Source organism: Sceloporus occidentalis, unplaced genomic scaffold, assembly GCF_023333645.1.
Source record: "Sceloporus occidentalis isolate IW3139 unplaced genomic scaffold, rSceOcc1.0.p SCAF_48, whole genome shotgun sequence".
NCBI classification, from domain to species: domain Eukaryota; kingdom Metazoa; phylum Chordata; class Lepidosauria; order Squamata; family Phrynosomatidae; genus Sceloporus; species Sceloporus occidentalis.
The window spans coordinates 2349825-2367097 of NW_028317028.1; the positions used below are offsets into that span (position 1 = coordinate 2349825).

General features: G+C 41.1%; 1 protein-coding gene across 2 annotated transcripts; it reads right to left on the bottom strand.

The window, feature by feature from the left end:
- Positions 1–9: 9 nt before the first annotated feature.
- LOC149289086 (sarcoplasmic/endoplasmic reticulum calcium ATPase 2-like) lies at positions 10–16425 on the bottom strand. 2 transcript variants are annotated; one of them, XM_089491106.1, is made up of 20 exons: positions 16308–16425; positions 15395–15412; positions 15222–15304; positions 13620–13724; positions 12253–12391; positions 9880–9960; positions 9560–9645; positions 7803–8267; positions 5936–6024; positions 5275–5377; positions 4053–4184; positions 3845–3967; positions 3294–3512; positions 2386–2721; positions 1733–1953; positions 1298–1500; positions 1010–1095; positions 628–761; positions 361–478; positions 10–279 (listed from the first exon to the last, which is right to left on the bottom strand). In XM_089491106.1, the coding sequence occupies exons 1-20, from the start codon at positions 16423–16425 to the stop codon at positions 10–12; spliced, it is 3129 nt and encodes a 1042-aa protein (XP_089347232.1). The 2 variants fall into 2 exon arrangements, with proteins under 2 accessions (XP_089347232.1, XP_089347233.1); XM_089491107.1 differs by lacking the exon at positions 13620–13724.
- Positions 16426–17273: the final 848 nt, after the last annotated feature.

Here is a 17273-nt window from a genome sequence, read left to right on the forward strand (position 1 = left end):
AACTGTCAGTCAAGACCAGAACATTTCAGTTATGTTAGTGTCTGTGCTGTAAAGCCAGATAACCAAAGGTAAAGTGATGAACACAAACGGCCAGGAGATGCCCTCAGTGCATGCGGAAAAAGAGCACGGTTTGGCTTCAGGCTTTTCACACTCTTTACCAGGTTCCAAGTAGTTACGGGCAACAAATTTAAGTGCCTCGTCCAGAAGTATAACTGGTAATGAGATCTTCAGCACCATCAGCCACTGAGTCAAGTTCAACGGTGTAATCTGGAAGATGAGCTAAAGAAAGAATTGCATTAGTTTGGTGGTATAACAATGTACTATTTTATTCTGTAACTTATCACAATAAAATCAACATACCGGTAATGGTTCTACATAAAGGATGAGGAAATGAAGCGACATCGACAAGCAGATTGAGCCCAACAACCACACATTTTCCCAAGGTGGCATCCTCAGCAATGACTGGTTTTCAGACAAGCTTAAGTAGAAGAAAAAAAAACAGATTACTTATCAGCCAGTCTCTGAAAATAAAAACTGTACATAAAAAAACAAAAAACATTACTGGAAACCTGGAGGGGGGATTAAAAAAAATAAATAAAAAAATTGTTGTTTATTCATATCACTCACCTGTTGAGGGCATTGCACATTTCTATGGTAACAAGAACAGACAGTGCCATTGTCATAGGATAAGGAGACTCGAAGACTGAACACTGAACACCTTCAAATTCTGGATTGTCTTCTTTGCATTGAAGAAAATGACTCTGGGGGGGAAAAAATATGCTGCTTTAATTAAAAGGAAAGTGTTCTGTGTTTACGTGCAGAAGATACAACATATAATGCTAAATTTAAGTAAGCTGTATCAAATTATGTCATCTCTATGTATACATGTTCAGAAAAGGTAGATGTCAGTAGCAGAATCTTAAGAACATTTAACTGGATTTCTCCTGAATTTGCTAATCTCTTAAAATATATGAACTGTGTTGATTTGTGCAAAATATGATTAACATACAAGCTGGTAGAATGTGACTTTTGGTCCATCTTCTTCAGCAATGAACCACCAGGCAGCGGCACCGACTGTAGCAGCACCAACATAACCTTAACAAAAATAAATAAATTATTAGTCTCCCACGGGTGGACCTAAATTCACATAAACAAGCTTACCTTCTAACACAACCACAGTCACAAACTAGACAAAATGATAAAACACTGGGCTTCATTCAAATCAGGGTAGTAATCAAAGCATATTTCAGAATATATTTTAAATCTACTACAAAAAAAAAAAAAAATTCCCACTCACATCCAATTGCAAGGTAACGAAAGAAAAGCCAGCCACTAATTAAAGGTTCCTTGGGATTGCGGGGTGGTTTGTTCATGATGTCCAGATCTGGTGGATTAAAACCCAATGCAGTGGCTGGAAGGCCATCAGTCACCAAGTTTACCCAAAGAAGTTGAACAGGTATCAATGCTTCAGGGAAACCAAGAGCAGCAGTCAAGAAAATACTAGAAATAAAAGAATTCATAGATTGTTAAAAAAAAAATAGATTGGAAAAAAAATGCTTTAAAAAACAAGTGGCATAGTTTATGCATGCAAGTGATGCGATTATCTTCCACTGAAAAGCAGCAGTAAATAAATATCCTATATTAAACTATTTCCAAAAGGTAACACAAAAGTGTCTTCCAAAGAACAAAAAAAAAAATAAAAAAAAATGTTGATGTACAAAAAAACCCATACCAGACAACTTCCCCAACATTTGAGGAAATGAGGTATCGAATAAACTGCTTCATGTTGTTGTAAATAGCACGTCCTTCCTCAACAGCAGCCACAATGGTAGAGAAGTTATCATCAGCCAAGACCATTTCTGAGGCGGTTTTAGCAACTGCAGTACCCGATCCCATTGCTATTCCAATCTCTGCCTTCTTAAGAGCCGGTGCATCGTTCACACCATCACCAGTCTAAAAGACAGAAAGATTAAAATATTCCCTGTTTTGGGGAAGTCGAATGGTGTACCTGCAATTCCAGTATTACCCTTAATATGCATTTAAGATTAAAAGGGGCTGAGCCAGTTCTGGATAGTATGAAATGAAAGCATGAAAAGGAGATACTAGCCATCGAAAGCTCTTTCCCCTAATTGCTGAACAGTCAATTAACCGCCCAATTATAGCTTTGACACAGTTACAGTGTAAACAGCACAACATCAGACATGACAATCTGACAAGATATTTGATCAGTCACCTAGAAACTAGTATTTCTAACAATACAGAGCTACACGGTACCACAAGCATGAGTAGGTCAACACGTATCATAACGCCTAACTTTTAAAGGTTATACACAGCCCTACGCAATTAAAACCTAATTCAATGGACCTCCCACCATTTGCTACTTACCATGGCAGTGATTTCATCGAATGATTGTAGATACTCTACAATCTTTGACTTATGTGAAGGTTCCACCCGGGCAAAGCAGCGAGCCTTCATACAGGCTTCTCTCTGTGCAGCCAGAGACAACTCATCAAATTCACGGCCAGTATAAGCCTTATCAGAAACGTCTTCATCTTCACGGAAGATACCAACGCGACGGCAAATTGCAACGGCAGTTCCCTTGTTATCACCTGTAATCATGATAACTCTAATGCCGGCTTGTCTGCACATTCTCACAGAGGCAGCCACTTCTGTTCTTGGGGGATCCAACATTCCAACACAACCAACAAATGTTAGATTGGTCTAAGAAAGAGACAGAACAATAATCTCATGAGTACATCTTGAGAAAATACAAATGCATGGATCAGCTGCATTTAACACAACATCCAGATTTTGTTAGTAGGAAAAATTAAGTTTCACAAAATTATATTAAGGCCATTTCTATTAAGCAAAAAGGACGTCTGGCGTAGTTAAAATTCACTAATGAGCCAAGACATGCGATCATGTTAGCAATTACTGCATTTTGTGAATGGTTCATTAGTTGTAGTGTATTACAGGCTCAAGTACAAGATGAATCATGTGTTAACCCATCCAGCAATATGACATGAGAATCAATGACAAAAATGCCCTGAATATATGAGTGAAAAGGGACCATGTACTGTGTTATAGGTGCACTATAAATAAGCCGAGACAATGAATAGCTCTTGCTAATGCTGGGTGGCCTCACCACCATAGTGACTAGAGGAATGTACTTGCGGATTGGAGCACTCGTTTATTATGGCAATACAAGTGTAAGCTTGGCACCAGAAGTATTTTTTACACAAACTAAACGATGAGGTGTTTAAATAGCAAGGAGGAATATAGTGGAACCATACCTCATAATTAATGAAATTAGAAGACTCCTCAAGGTTCATATCTTCTTTTCTTGGTGGGTTGTCATGAGTTGCCAGTGCCAAACAACGCAGAGTGTCCCTCCCAGAGCCCCATTCCCTGATCACGCTCGTAACCTTCTGCTTCACTCCAGGAGTCAAAGGCACTTTTGTGTTACCAACACGAACATGAGTACATCTGTCGATCAAGCCTTCTGGAGCACCCTGTGAGATCACAAATGTCATGAGAAAACTTACTTATCCTCCTACAACACAAAAAAGCACACAAGCAACTTCAAAGCAAAAGCTGCTATGTGGTAAAGAAACAAACAAGGAGTGTTGTGAAAAAAACCAAAAAACCAAAAAAACAACCTAACTTATATAGTTACTGACCAAAAGAAACCGCTGCTTATAGACAGTAATTTCTGTGCGTTGGCCTTTAAAGTAGTAATAAGAGACCTTTTTCAAAACTGGCACAGAATTTTTTCACCACCACAAATGATCACAATGAATCCACAACTAGTGCAGCAGCAGCAGCTACTAGATATTTAACTTACTTTTACAAACATTTTGCTCATAGAAGTGCGACTTGGCTTGTTTGGAGTACAATACACAGACATGGACTTCCTGTCTCTGGAAAACTCTAAAGTAAATTCCTTCCTCATTAGTTGTTTTATGACCTGCAAAAAATGAGATGTTAGGTAAATTTATACATGCACATTATGCATCGTTTTGCACTACTTTATCTACACATACTGCACTTACAGAATTGCAGGCATTGGCCCGTTCGATCCTGGTAAGTCCTTTCAGATCAGTGTCAAAGACATTCATCTTTTCTACCAGACAGGTAAGTGCCGTCTCTGTAGCCTCTCCAACTTTTTCATAAACTCCCTTAGCCTATAAAAAGAAGATGAGTTAATATAATGGAAATTTTAAACAAAAAACCTATTTCAATGCACATTAAAGAGTTAAGCAGAATTTGTAGCATACAACTGCTGGGGTATTAATGGTTCACTTAATTAATGGGATGGTCAAACGAACAGGAATGTTAGTTGCTATGGTGATAAGGATCAGCTTGTCCTAGAGCAGGGGCATCCAACATGCGGCCCGCGGGCCAAATGCGGCCCGCGTGACCTCAAGGTGTGGCCCGCATGAGATCGGCAGCAAGGATCACAAGCCCTGCCGCTTACTTGTGGGAGGGTCTTTTCTCTGCTCCAGTCCTGCCTCCTCTGTGGGGAGAACGAAGGAGGCCGCGCCCCCTGCTGAAGTCTGAGCGGCATTGAGAGCTGTAGTAGGTAAGGGGGTGGGGGAGGTTGTTCGAATGAGTATGCCTGTGATGGAATGAATGTGTATATGAATGAGTGTGTGTGATAGCATGGATGTGTAAGTGCTGGAACCTAGGCATGATGGGACTGTGATTGCTGTTAGCAATCAAACTCCTATCATGCTAAGTCAGCCAGTACATGCTGAAACCTGGGTAGCTGCCCCCCTTGTGTATTGATGCTGCCAGCAGTATCTGGGTATGCCTGAGATTGCTGTTAATCATAATATATAATTTTTTTGTACAATTTTGGTGTGCAACTTTTATTAAAAGTATGTGGGGGGAGGGGGGGGTCACTTTTGGCTAAGTAAATCCTGAATTTTCGGTTTTGGTCCAGAATTTTCATTTTGGTGCATCCCTAAAATAAATAGAACTATTTCATTTTAACTTATTCACAATCCTGAATTTGTAGTCACGAAACTTTCTAGGCCCAGAAATCAGTGAGAGGAAAAGTAAAGGTTTTGTGTCATTTACTTTATTTTAATCTGCATATTTTATTAAAGGCCATATTTTCACACAGTGAAAAATGAGTGCAGCCCGCGCACGTATACAATTCTGATGAAGTGGCCCACTGCAGAAAAAACTTGAAAACCAAGGTCCTAGAGCATGGGTGTGAGAATGCAAATTTGATTTTAACATTTAGAAAAAAAGCAGAGTTGTACCAACCTCATTAAAATCCAAAGAAGAATCATTGCAAAGCGCACAGATTGTAGCGAGTTCTACCAAGCCATCATACTTGTGGCATTTAACAAGCTTGTCATCTTTCAACCTGTTATGAGAACAAAGCAATACGTTTTTAATACAGAAAACAGTTACCTACAGAATCTAGAATGAAAAGGAAAGATACATACAATTATTTGGTATCTGAACAGACCGAGTGTGCTTTCTCATGATAGAAATGTCACTATTAAACTATATACTGCACTACTCAGCGAGTACACACAATGCCTGCAAGGGCAAGCACACAATTATCCCTTCTGAGATCAATAGGGTTTCAAGCCACATCCAATATTTACAAGGTGTGCTAGCCCTATGATCTGGAAAAAAATACAGGGCTTAAAATAAAATGTAAAAAAGTTTAACTAGTTTGCAAGTCTAAGACACCGAGTCCTGCTTCTAGGGACCGCTTTCTTACAGAATGCACCCTTTACAGACATACAGCCACTTTAAGTGCCATGTCTTTAAAAAACCATGAAAGGATTCCATTATAACATGTTAAAATATGTTTTTAATTATAGGTAGCATAACACTTCAATACATCTAAAGAGGCAAGCAAGTCTACCGGTTACTACCTTAAACCCAGTATGAAAAATTATTATATACATACACTTCTCCGACGGGGGCATATGTAGATCCAGTGACAGAAAATTCATTGAGAGAGCAGTTGTCTCCTTCCACTCTATCTATAACAAACATCTGAAAGAAAAATTACATATGCAGTCAGGATCACTGGCATCAAACATGTCAAACCCAGCTTTCCATGATTAGATATCGTGGTAGCCAGGGCTCCTACATTTATATCGCTTTTGATTTTCTTTATTCCCCGTGTCCTTCTGTAATCAAGCAGCTCATTCCTTCCTCGTAGAAAGGAATATACGCAGAGTATAGGCAAGTAAACCAGAACTTTAAAAACACAGCAAGAAACAAATCTATAGAACGCTGCATCAGAAGACTTATCGGTACTTGAGTTCTTAGTAAATAAGATAATCGTACGCTATATGAACAGATCAAATCCAAGCGGATTACCTACAGCATTATGGCAATAGAAAGATTAGACAGCTACTTAATCCTGCATCTCCTCAATTTCCCCCAATTTCAGTGGGCACACTTTGTGATACTCTGCTGTGTTTTATCAAATGCATTTCGTATTTGTGTGATTGGGTCAGTAATTTGCTGCCCTATGTGAATATAAGACCGTCTGCCTACAGCGGTTATGCAACAGCATTGCAAGCAGCCTCCTCTGGAATACCTAATTATGTGTAAAAAGGCTACCAAATTATTTAAGCATGCATTAGGTCAACAGCCGCGCACATTTACTTTATGTATGACACTTTTTAAACTGTGCTCTGGTGCGGGCTAAATACAGAATGGCATGAAGATGACTTGCAATCTATTTTTTGGTCATTACTTATCCCTCCAGATAAAAAGCATTACGTGAAGTTAAATCCTCCAAAAAAAAAATATATATCAAGCGCAATATTTAGAATGCGGTGAGGGTGAACGCAAGGATGAACGGTCAATTAAACAGCGAGACAATGCACCGCAGGTTGCTCCGGAATAATTAAAACGTGTTTGGAAGAATAACAGCTACACGGGTGAAATATTCAAGGTGACATTGGAAATGCAGGCAATTCCTGCTACATAGATGTATGTGAAAGCAGAGTTTGGGCATGCGGGTGCGCAATCTAAAAATGCAGAACATACAACTACAGAGAAGACAAGAGACAAGCGTTTGGCACATCTACTCTGCCTGCTTCTTCTCCCAACGTAGAGACACAACCAGCCCTTGGCTCACGGCAGATTCCGGATAGCTTTACGCACCGGCCATACACGTTTAAATTCCCTCATTGTATCAGCCTCTACGTCGTCTGCCGGAAGGGTGACGCTTCTCTACTATACAGAGAATTAGAAATTTCTTAGGTTACATGTAAGCCTTTGACCCTCTAGTATTAGATTATGGTCTCTTGTTCTAACTTTTCTCCTCCTTTGAAATAAACTCCCCTTCTGTACTTTGTTAAATCAGTCCAAGTATATAAGCAATCACACCTTTCCTTCAAGCCATACATACTAAAATAGTAACCTGCAAATCATTCACCATTTCAGTAGCTCTTTAAGCTCTCTCTAGAACGTCAACATATTTATCCTTAGCATCCAGACTATTCTAATCATTCAATGAATTTGCAGCGGTGATATTAGCAATGACCATCGAAGAGGCATAGAGCTTTCTAAAATAATATATATTGTTATCCCACTATTTAATAAGAAAAGAATGTATGCCTGGAAGCGAACGATCTTCTGACAAAACAGGCAACAAAGGACCAGCGCAAACCGTGCTCAGAGGAAGCGCACAGAACGCCCGCTTGCAGTTTCACTAGTGGCCCCGAGCTTGGATTGTATTACACATCCCTATGAAATGACAGTCGCCAGTCACAGGCAGTTTTCCAGGAATTACTCGCTACAATAAAGATTCTTACCCTACAGACAGACATCTGGTTAGTGGTTAGAGTGCCAGTCTTATCAGAGCAGATGACCGAGGTGCAGCCCAGCGTTTCAACAGACGGTAAGCTTCTGACAATTGCGTTCTTCTTTGCCATTCTTCTGGTTCCCAGAGCCAAACATGTGGTGATGACAGCAGGCAACCCCTCAGGTATGGCAGCAACAGCAAGGGCTACAGCAATCTTGAAGTAGTAAATGGCACCTCGCATCCATGACCCCCCATGGACTGGATCATTGAAGTGTCCAATGTTGATGATCCAAACAGCAATACAAATTAGAGAGATAACTTTGGAAAGCTGCTCGCCAAACTCGTCAAGTTTCTGCTGCAGAGGAGTCCTTTCTTGCTCAGTAGCTACCATTTCGTCTCGTATTTTACCGATCTCTGTATTTACGCCAGTTGCTACCACAACTCCAATAGCTTTACCGGCAGCAATATTTGTACCCTGGAAGAAATAAGAAAAGCTTTATTACCCAGTTCACAAGAGTACACAATATATGTATCACCCAAATTCAGAGTGTGGAAAATACCCTAACCATCAGAAAGCCACCTTGTGTTTATTTGAAATTCTACGTTCTATAGCTTAGCACAGGGCTTGACAAATTTGTTGTGAATCTAGGCGCCAGGTAAAAAAGTTAGGAGCCAGGATTTTTCTTTTTAAACTAACAGTTGGTCAGGAGTGATCGGATCATCATCAGCCCACTCACTAAACTCACAGCGTTTGACCTGGAAGCACCCTGGACTTTCAGGTCAGTGCTGTTTTTTTACATTTTTATTTTTTAACTCTTTCGATGCTGATGTTCCATTGGAGCACAGCATTGACTGATATTTAGTCCCCCACAAGCTTGTGGCACTGAAGGGGTTAATGCTGCACTGTCACTCTCAGGCAGCAGGGGGGTGTTGGGGCTGGTGTCCACACTCACATGGAGACTGTCCCTGAAGCTGCCTCTGGCAGCTGGGACGCAATGGCTGGTCTATAGACCAGCCATTGCAGGGGGAGTCTCTTTGATGACTGCTGTAAGCTTCCATGCCTACAGAAGTCAAAGGGCTTATGGAGGCTCGTTTTTGCTGTTCTGCCTGATCGGGGCATTGAAGGGGTTAACGCTGCACTGTCGCTCTCATGGAGCGATCAGGCAGCTGGGGGGGTGTTGGGTGGGGACCCAATCAACACACAACCCCCTTCCCTGAAGCTGCCTGTGGCAGCTGAAAACACGATTGCTGGTTTTCCTGCAACCGCGTTTTCAGCCTACAGGATCACTCCGTGGGAGTGATCTCGGGCTCGGAGTGGCTGTGCTGTCTGCCCAGGAGTCTGGTGGCGACGCGGGGGCAATTTTTTCTGGATGTAAGAGGCTGACAAACACCTAGGCGCCAGGACAAAATTCTGTCGCCATGGCGACCTGGGATTTGTCGAGCCCTGGCTTAGCATGCTAAATAAACCTATGTGGATTGGTTCTGGCAGCCATAAGGCTGGGGCGTGGGGAGCGGTCTCACCATCTGCCAAAACCTCATCTTCCTTAAGGTAAAATAGTCCCTTTAAAACCAGATACCTTCAGAAAAGTGATTAAAAAAATAAAATGGTCACTTTAATAAACGTTTTTAGTATAATGAATGGATTCTTTGACAGCAAAAGGATGCCAACTAGAAATTGTTAAATTAAAGCGCAGCAGGGTTCCTTATTGAAAATACATTTTGAATCGTAAAACGTCAGCATAAATTTGAAGCAAATCATATACTTACGGAAAAGAGCATATTCTTTTTGTCCTGATTGACAGCACGAGGATCGGGGACTGGGTCAGTGTGTTTAATAACAGAGACAGACTCCCCTAATAAAAGAAAATTACACTTTAGTATCATTTAGCGGGTGTTTTCCATTACATCTAAAGTAACATCTTGTGCCAGCATAAAACACCACATTGCATACATCTGAAAGTTAGCGTTATAATCACTAGAGTACTGCTAATGATTTCCATTTGAACGCCAGCATTAGACTGGGCATTACGCACAAAGTCTTTTCTTCAGTGGAAATTGATTTAATTTAAAGCAGAAAGTTTACATACCTGTAAGGATTGACTGGTCAACTCTTAAAGTTGTTGATTTGATAGATGTTAGTCGAATGTCAGCTGGAACTTTGTCACCCACTAGAAACCAGAATATTCAGCATTACAGAATGAGACTAGACATGTGTGGTGTGCTCAAACACCAGGCAATGTAATGCCGAGCACTGCATAACAATGTATATCCATGAATGTACCAACTGCGACATACACATACATATATAAAGGTTAAAATGTAGTTACAAGAAATCACACTATACTGTCACATACAGCTATGGCTAATTGGCTCCTGGGATTTGTTAGCCCTGCTCATAAGTGAGCATTAAATATCTAGGTTTACTAAACTGAATGAAATATCGGATAGTGGCACAGGATTCATCTGCCATATAGCCAACGGGGTTTCACAAGAGTTATAATCATAAATTGATTGCAAGCCACTTGTAATAAAGTAGTAATAAATAATTAAAAAAAAAACCAAAACCTTAGCTATGAACCCTTAATATTTCTGGTTAGAAAGTAATAATTCTTAGTTTTAGTTTCACTCCAAGAAAAAAAAATTACAAGCAGTTTTAGAAGTGGCCAAATCGAACCACACAATCCAATCTGCTCTCTATGGCAGGAATCGTGTGCGTTATTTCCCTTGAGGGGCAGCTTACGCAATTATAAGCAATAGACTGTCGGGAGGTTCATTCACAGACTGATTCATTTGCCTTTTGCACCAATATTCCATGATAAGCTAGTAAGTGTGTCCTTGAAGAGCAAGGGGGGCCTGCTAAACAATGAACAAAGCCAAAAATGGGAAAACTATTTCAATGTAATCCATGTGTTGTAAATTGGTTCACGTTGAGACATACATCAGCAGGCTCTCAGCTACTCGGTAGCACCCAGCCGCCAGTGACAGTATTGTTTTGTGACGTCAGAGGGTCTAAGATACACTGAACAATATATTAGCTTTCCAGATATTTCTGATTGGAACATACAATGAAAAAATAAATAATGTCTGTATAAACATACAAACCACACAGACATTTGTGTGCATGGTGGCTCCATGCCCAAAACACAAACCAACTCTTCTCCCACGTCTGGCAGGACATTTGTTAAGCCGTTACTATGTTGTGGCTGTAGCCAAATAGTTGAGGGTAAGACTCCTCTACCTACACTGCAGAAATACCCAAACCTATGAATGCGGGCTATCCCAAGGTGGAAAGATGCAGAGTTTGATCAGTGACCCATATGTATCTAAGACATTCCTTTTATTATCTGGCAACAGAATTGTAGATGGCTGCTCCAGGTACTTGGCTTTCCAGAAGACTGTCACTGTCATGCTTTCAAAACCATGCTTGCACTGTAGCCAGGATACACCACTTTCAGCTTTTCTGTGCTCACTAAACTGGCACAAGGGGTTAAAAAACAGGTTCTACAACCATACCCACCAGCACTAAAAATGCATACATCAGTATAGGTCAGTGACAGTCATTCACCAGTGTCGCTAAAGACAAACTAATGTGGACATACAAATGTCATTGGCATGAGGCCTAGAATTCCACTTTGAGATATGCATCCTTGTGTGAGGTGCTCCACCACTTCCCTACATGGACATCTCTTCTGACATTCTATGGCAAAGACCGCTCAATACCCGCCATAAACGTATTAGCAGCGTGTTTCAGTCACATCAGCATTGCATCAGGACTACGGGAGACACCCAATAAATCTGTGCTGCAGATCTTATAAAAAGATTTAAAGTCTGTAAATGTCACAGTGCTCTTAGACATATTTCTTCGCATCACGCACAGATTTCTTAAATCACTCAAAACTGGCGTACAGGCTCCCAAGTGATCACGCCACTGTACATTCACACAATGTTCTCACAAATTCAGTTACCATATTACCCCCACCACATGCCATACACACAAACTCATGAAATATTCCCAATATTCAAAAATATGGAGATAAGGAGATAAACCTATTAGCATCTGTTTTAGAATTCTGGGGTTAAACAGGTATAAGAACCCCTGGACACATTAAAATTCCCCCAAGGAGCCAGTTAGTGACTAGATTAGTGACAATCTGAAAGCGTCTGAATGTAACGGCTTCCTACACACTCGAGGGCCTCAGGTATTGGGCCTTTAAGAGGAATACACTACATCAATACTGCCCATCCAGTGAGTTAGAAGATCTAAGGCTTGTATGACTCAGAAGATACTTTCTTCAAGCTACCCAGGCCTCTCCCATTAAGCCATTAGCAGTGTGAGAATGAAACAGAGGGAAATATTGACAGCAGTTCTCTATTGGTCCAATCTGGTTTGTTATACAGCAAAGAATTAAGGGCAAAAAGGAAAAGAAAACGTTAACAGTTTTAAAAAAAAACGTGCTTACCTGCCACTTCAACAATATCCCCAGGCACAAGATCTCGTGCTTTAATCCTTTGTACACTCTTTCGGTCCTGTCGGTAGACTTTGCCCATTTCAGGTTCATACTCCTTAAGAGCTTCAATAGCATTTTCAGCATTTCTTTCCTGGGTTAAAAAAAAATGAATACATAAATGCTAATGCAGCTTATAGATCAAATCCCATCTTTCAGTATACTAATGTGAAAAACAATGTTCCCCAGATTCAAATCTGCAAAAGCCCATACAGTCTAATACTAGTGTCACATTACCAAGCTACACTCCAAGGTACACATTCAGTGTTTTTAATCAACGCCATGTACAATTAGGTCATTGCACCGTAATACTTAACACTGCATGCCATCTGACAGAAGTAGTGACCAGCATCACTATTAGGGTTAATGAAAATGATTAACCATGGAAAAAAAGGAACAAAACCTGCTGGGGTAACCTTGTTGCATCAATGATTCATAAGAACAGTCTTCCAAGGACAAATTTTAAACAGAAAAAGATCACATGAAAGAAAATTAAATAAGTGGTTTCCTTACACATTGCTGTAAGTGACATCCTATTTGTATCATACATGAGCTGTACTGTAAAGATACCACCGACTTTCCAAAAGTAGATTCAAAGTTTTAATTACAATACATATGTCTGAATAGCAGCAAAAAATACGATCTGAAAAGAATTTGGAGCACTAGATCAATGTAAACCCTGTCTGGAGGGGGTGGAAATGAAGAAAGTGTCCGAGAAGCCTTTAAACATCACATTAGTGGTATTTTACGAAGAGGTAAGCTAAAGTGCATTCAGGCCAATAAGCAACGTTCGCATATAGTTACTGTTCTTGCTGTATGATATCCAACACCTGCATTACTAATAAGCCTGAACAAGAGGAATTACTAGCTGGCAACAAATCAAAAGCACAGCAAGAAAAGAAAAACCTTTGTGCAAAAGGATGTTACAACACAAGTTTATACTTGAGGACCGTGTACATTAACTTATTGCTTAACGTCAACAACCATGGTAACTAAGAATCAAGGGTGATCTAGCTCAAGCGGCAGACAAATTAATATATAGATGTACGTACAAAAATGACTACCATAGTAAGTTCAATTGAAACCAGCAACCATAGCAGGCTACCAGATCTGATTGAAATGTGGCACAGCTAAAGACTGAATTCAGATGCCCATAAAGACTTGAAACATCCCAAACGGAAAACAGTCACTGAAAAAAAGCTAACAAGCCACAGAAAATAAACACACAAGCCATGCTTACAGATGAAAGAATATCATGGATATGATAAGTTCCGGGAACGTCATACTACACACACTGCCCTTTCCCCGAGATGTTTGCTTACCTGCCACACACCCACAATGGCATTTGCTACCAATATAAGTAAAATTACAAAAGGTTCTACAAAGGCTGTAATCGTTTCCTCTCCTTCTTCAAACCACGCCAAGGCCTGCAATAAAACAGAGAGCCAATGAAATAAAGACTGCCTTTATACATACGATCTAAAATCATTCTGCGCATAACACTTACCTGTCCAACCATTGCTTAGTATCCACTAATCAGACTACATACAAGAGCTAGTACATATAAAGAAACATTTGCACAACTTCTAGAAAGATCCCTAGAGAACGGATTAGAGCAGTGGTTCTCAGCCTTCCTAATGCCGCGACCCTTAAATACAGTTCCTCATGTCGTGGTGACCCCCAACCATAAAGTTATGTAATTCTATATTGTGAAATATGTGATTTCCCGATGGTCTTAGGAGACCCCTGTGAAAGGGTCGTTCGACCCCCAAAGGGGTCGCGACCCACAGGTTGAGAACCGCTGGATTAGAGTCAATAAAGAGCCTCACGTGTTCCTTATTTAGTATTTCATTGCGGGGTACAATTCTAATTCAAAGTCCAATGGGACTGCTGTGTTTGGAAGGCAATCAATAGCTTCCTTCTGCTGGATTCACAAAGCAATCAGTGACATGAAGTTCCTGCTCGCTGACTCACTGAGGACAATACAGTTAAGTAATAACATGTTGTGACAGATTGTCTGGATTCATCAAGTCTGTCTACACAGTATTCATTTGCAAGGGATTTTGTGGCATATATACACATACGCTATATTCTGCCTTAACAATTCATCAAAAGCCACTATGTGGCCTCTTAACCAGCCCTATTCCGACCTAATGCAGTATATAATGGGATTTATGGTACGGAAGAACATTTCATTTTGGCAGCTCTCTGGCTTGGCTTCTCAATACATCCATGGCTTTGTAGTTGCTCTCTGGGACTTCATAAAACAGACAATTTTGTATAGTTTGAAATACATGCAAGGCCAGGGCAGACGTTTTGCGCACAGGTTTCACCTGATGTCTGGACGTGGCAGATACTGACACACACGACACACAGGCTAAAACGTGGCCTTATCCCTGAAGCCAACAATGGAATGTTACATTGAGTAAGCAATATTGTATCCGCTCAGAGAGATACTGTTATGACACAGCAGCAGCAGACATCCTCATCTCATCTAAATGCACAACAGCAAACTACTGAGACTACCAGGGGCTTTCTATATACAAGTAGATTGATATCAGCACAATGCAATATTATTTCATTCTGTCAGGACTAACGAACAGATCATTACTGAAGGTCATTTACCCAATTTAGTGAGGCATCAAACATTCTGCCACACAACACATCTGAGACATTTAACTAAAATTAACTTAAATGTACAAATAAGTAGTAGAGCCTTCACAGACAATTGTTGTGTGTTAAAACACAGCCTAAGAGAAAGGCAGATAAGGAAGGTTCTAGAAATGGACAGTACGATATTGATTGAATGATGGTGTGTGTGTGTGTGAATGATCAGCAATTAAAAGCCAATGAAAATTCAGGATAGCAAGATACTTTGAGAAGCATGTACCCCAATATTTTAGGAGAAATATTTTAATACTTACAAATGATATACAAGCAGCAAGAAGCAAAATTCTAACTAATAAATCTTCAAACTGTTCAATCACCAACTCCCATAATGTTTTTCCTGGAGAAAGAGAGCGGGTTTAACACAAGTGGTTTAGGCAATTATTATTCACACAAACGGAAAGTTCTGGACAGTCAGGGAAAAGCTTACCTTCCTCTGCAGGTAATTCTGTTGGGACAATGGATTTTCCCCAGGAACAGATGTGGAGATGGAGAGAAAATAAAGAGTTAAAATTATGAAAAAAAAATAATAAAACAATCTCACCTCTTGCCAGTAATTATCCTTGTTATTAAAGCACAGAAACTGTCCATTTCATGCCAAGTCACCATGCCTATACCAATATAGAATAGTAAAATATATATCTATATAACCAAAGTCTGATTCTTCACTGACACCCGAAAGCAGAAAACAAATAAGAGGTTAATATCCAAAAACAGCTCCTCCGAGGTAAAAAGCTTAGGCTTCGATTTATATTCTCTATCAAACCCATTTCCCAGAGTCTCTGAATTGTGCAAGTAGGAAGAGGCTGAATATTGTGCAATGGATTAAAAAAAATAATAAACGTTCCAAGATTAAAATCATTTTGAAACGCAGATGTTAAGGAAGTGGAGAAACCGGTTATTGCACAGTGGGAGGGAAAGGAAAAAAAACACGAGGTTGCATCCAGGCAGCCATCTTCTCTAATCCTAGTATCATGGAGACGCCGGCTAGACACAGGATAGGCCGCACAGGAAGTGTGCCAATGCCATCTATTCTATGGTAGAACAGGTGAACGATTACTAGCAATAATAACACCATTCACACGCACCTAGCCCACATCCTATAGTGACAAACGCCAACACTAGCTCTTCTCTAGCGTTGAGCTGCAATATGAAAGCGATTCGGATACACCGGATTATTGCTTTTCAATGACCTCTTCTATAGATCCATTTACGTTAAAGCAGCTGCGCTTCAGGCTATACACACTGCAGAGGCCAAGCTGAGACGCAGTGAGCGGCCTGTGATGCTACTGAGCGGCAGATGCCCGCTCACACGGACCCGGTAGATTAACCCCCTCACGTACCATTAGGGCCCCATTTTTCCTTCTGCTTCTTGAGCTGCTCCAGGCCGAGTCCCGTGCTCTCATTCACGTTAAAGTGATTCAAAACTTCCTCCACCGTCTTGGTGTGCGCGTTCTCCATGGCTGGACCGGTTCAGCCCCCCCCCCACGTCGTGTACACGGATCTCCCCCGTCTACAATATAAGATGACGAACAAGTGGTCTTCACAGCTCGCTTCCCATACAATGCCTCCGCCCCAGGGAGCGTAAACTCGGGATGTCACCGCCAATTGCCTAGGTGGGGAGTCTTCCGTCCACGGCCTCCCTGATGTATCCCGGGAGAGGATCTTCTGTTCAGGGATGCTCTGTAGACTTCATTAAGGAAGACAAAAAAACCCTCTAAAATAAAAGATTCGGTGCCGATGGGAGAAAATATGAAAATAAATATTTTGAGCCTTCGTAGGACTGGCGGAGCCGCCGCTTGCGATAGATCGTTATCTGGCACGACCGGCGTATTATTCAGAGGAGATTTACCTCAGCACCTTCGTCTACTCTCCTCCTTCCGAAGTATATTTAGCGATGCACCACTAAGAAAACCGTCCCGGCAAGCGATAGTTAATGTCCTACAGGCCTCCCTCCGGTTTTGGTGCTGCGGCCTCCCGTTCCTTTTTTTCCACCCCACCGTCGTAACACCCTACAACTGTGCACGCAGCTCCTACTCCTAATGGCAGCGAAGCCGAGCAGTTATAGCATTTTATTCTGAGGCTGTCCCAGCCTTACGGTCGCGGCATGTGGACGAATTTGATTGGCTGCAGTATACGTCACGTGGCCACGCCTTGTTCTTTCCAGCAGGATCCCGGATCATGGTGACGTAGCTCGCATTGCGTCCAGTGGGGGAGCTCATCCCGCGCTCAGCTGAGGCGGAAAGGGGGCGGGGCTTTAGAGCTTTAAATCCATTTTATCGCTGCGGTTCTATTGTGGTGCCCTGAAG

Excerpts from the sequence above, each read along its gene's own strand:
- LOC149289086 (XM_089491106.1), bottom strand. The coding sequence starts at position 16,425 with ATGGAGAACGCGCACACCAAGACGGTGGAGGAAGTTTTGAATCACTTT. Across the intron at positions 4,185-5,274 it reads CTTCTTTGGATTTTAATGAG|GCTAAGGGAGTTTATGAAAA; the intron begins GTTGGTACAACT and ends TTCTTTTTATAG. Across the intron at positions 479-627 it reads ATGTGCAATGCCCTCAACAG|CTTGTCTGAAAACCAGTCAT; the intron begins GTGAGTGATATG and ends CTTCTACTTAAG.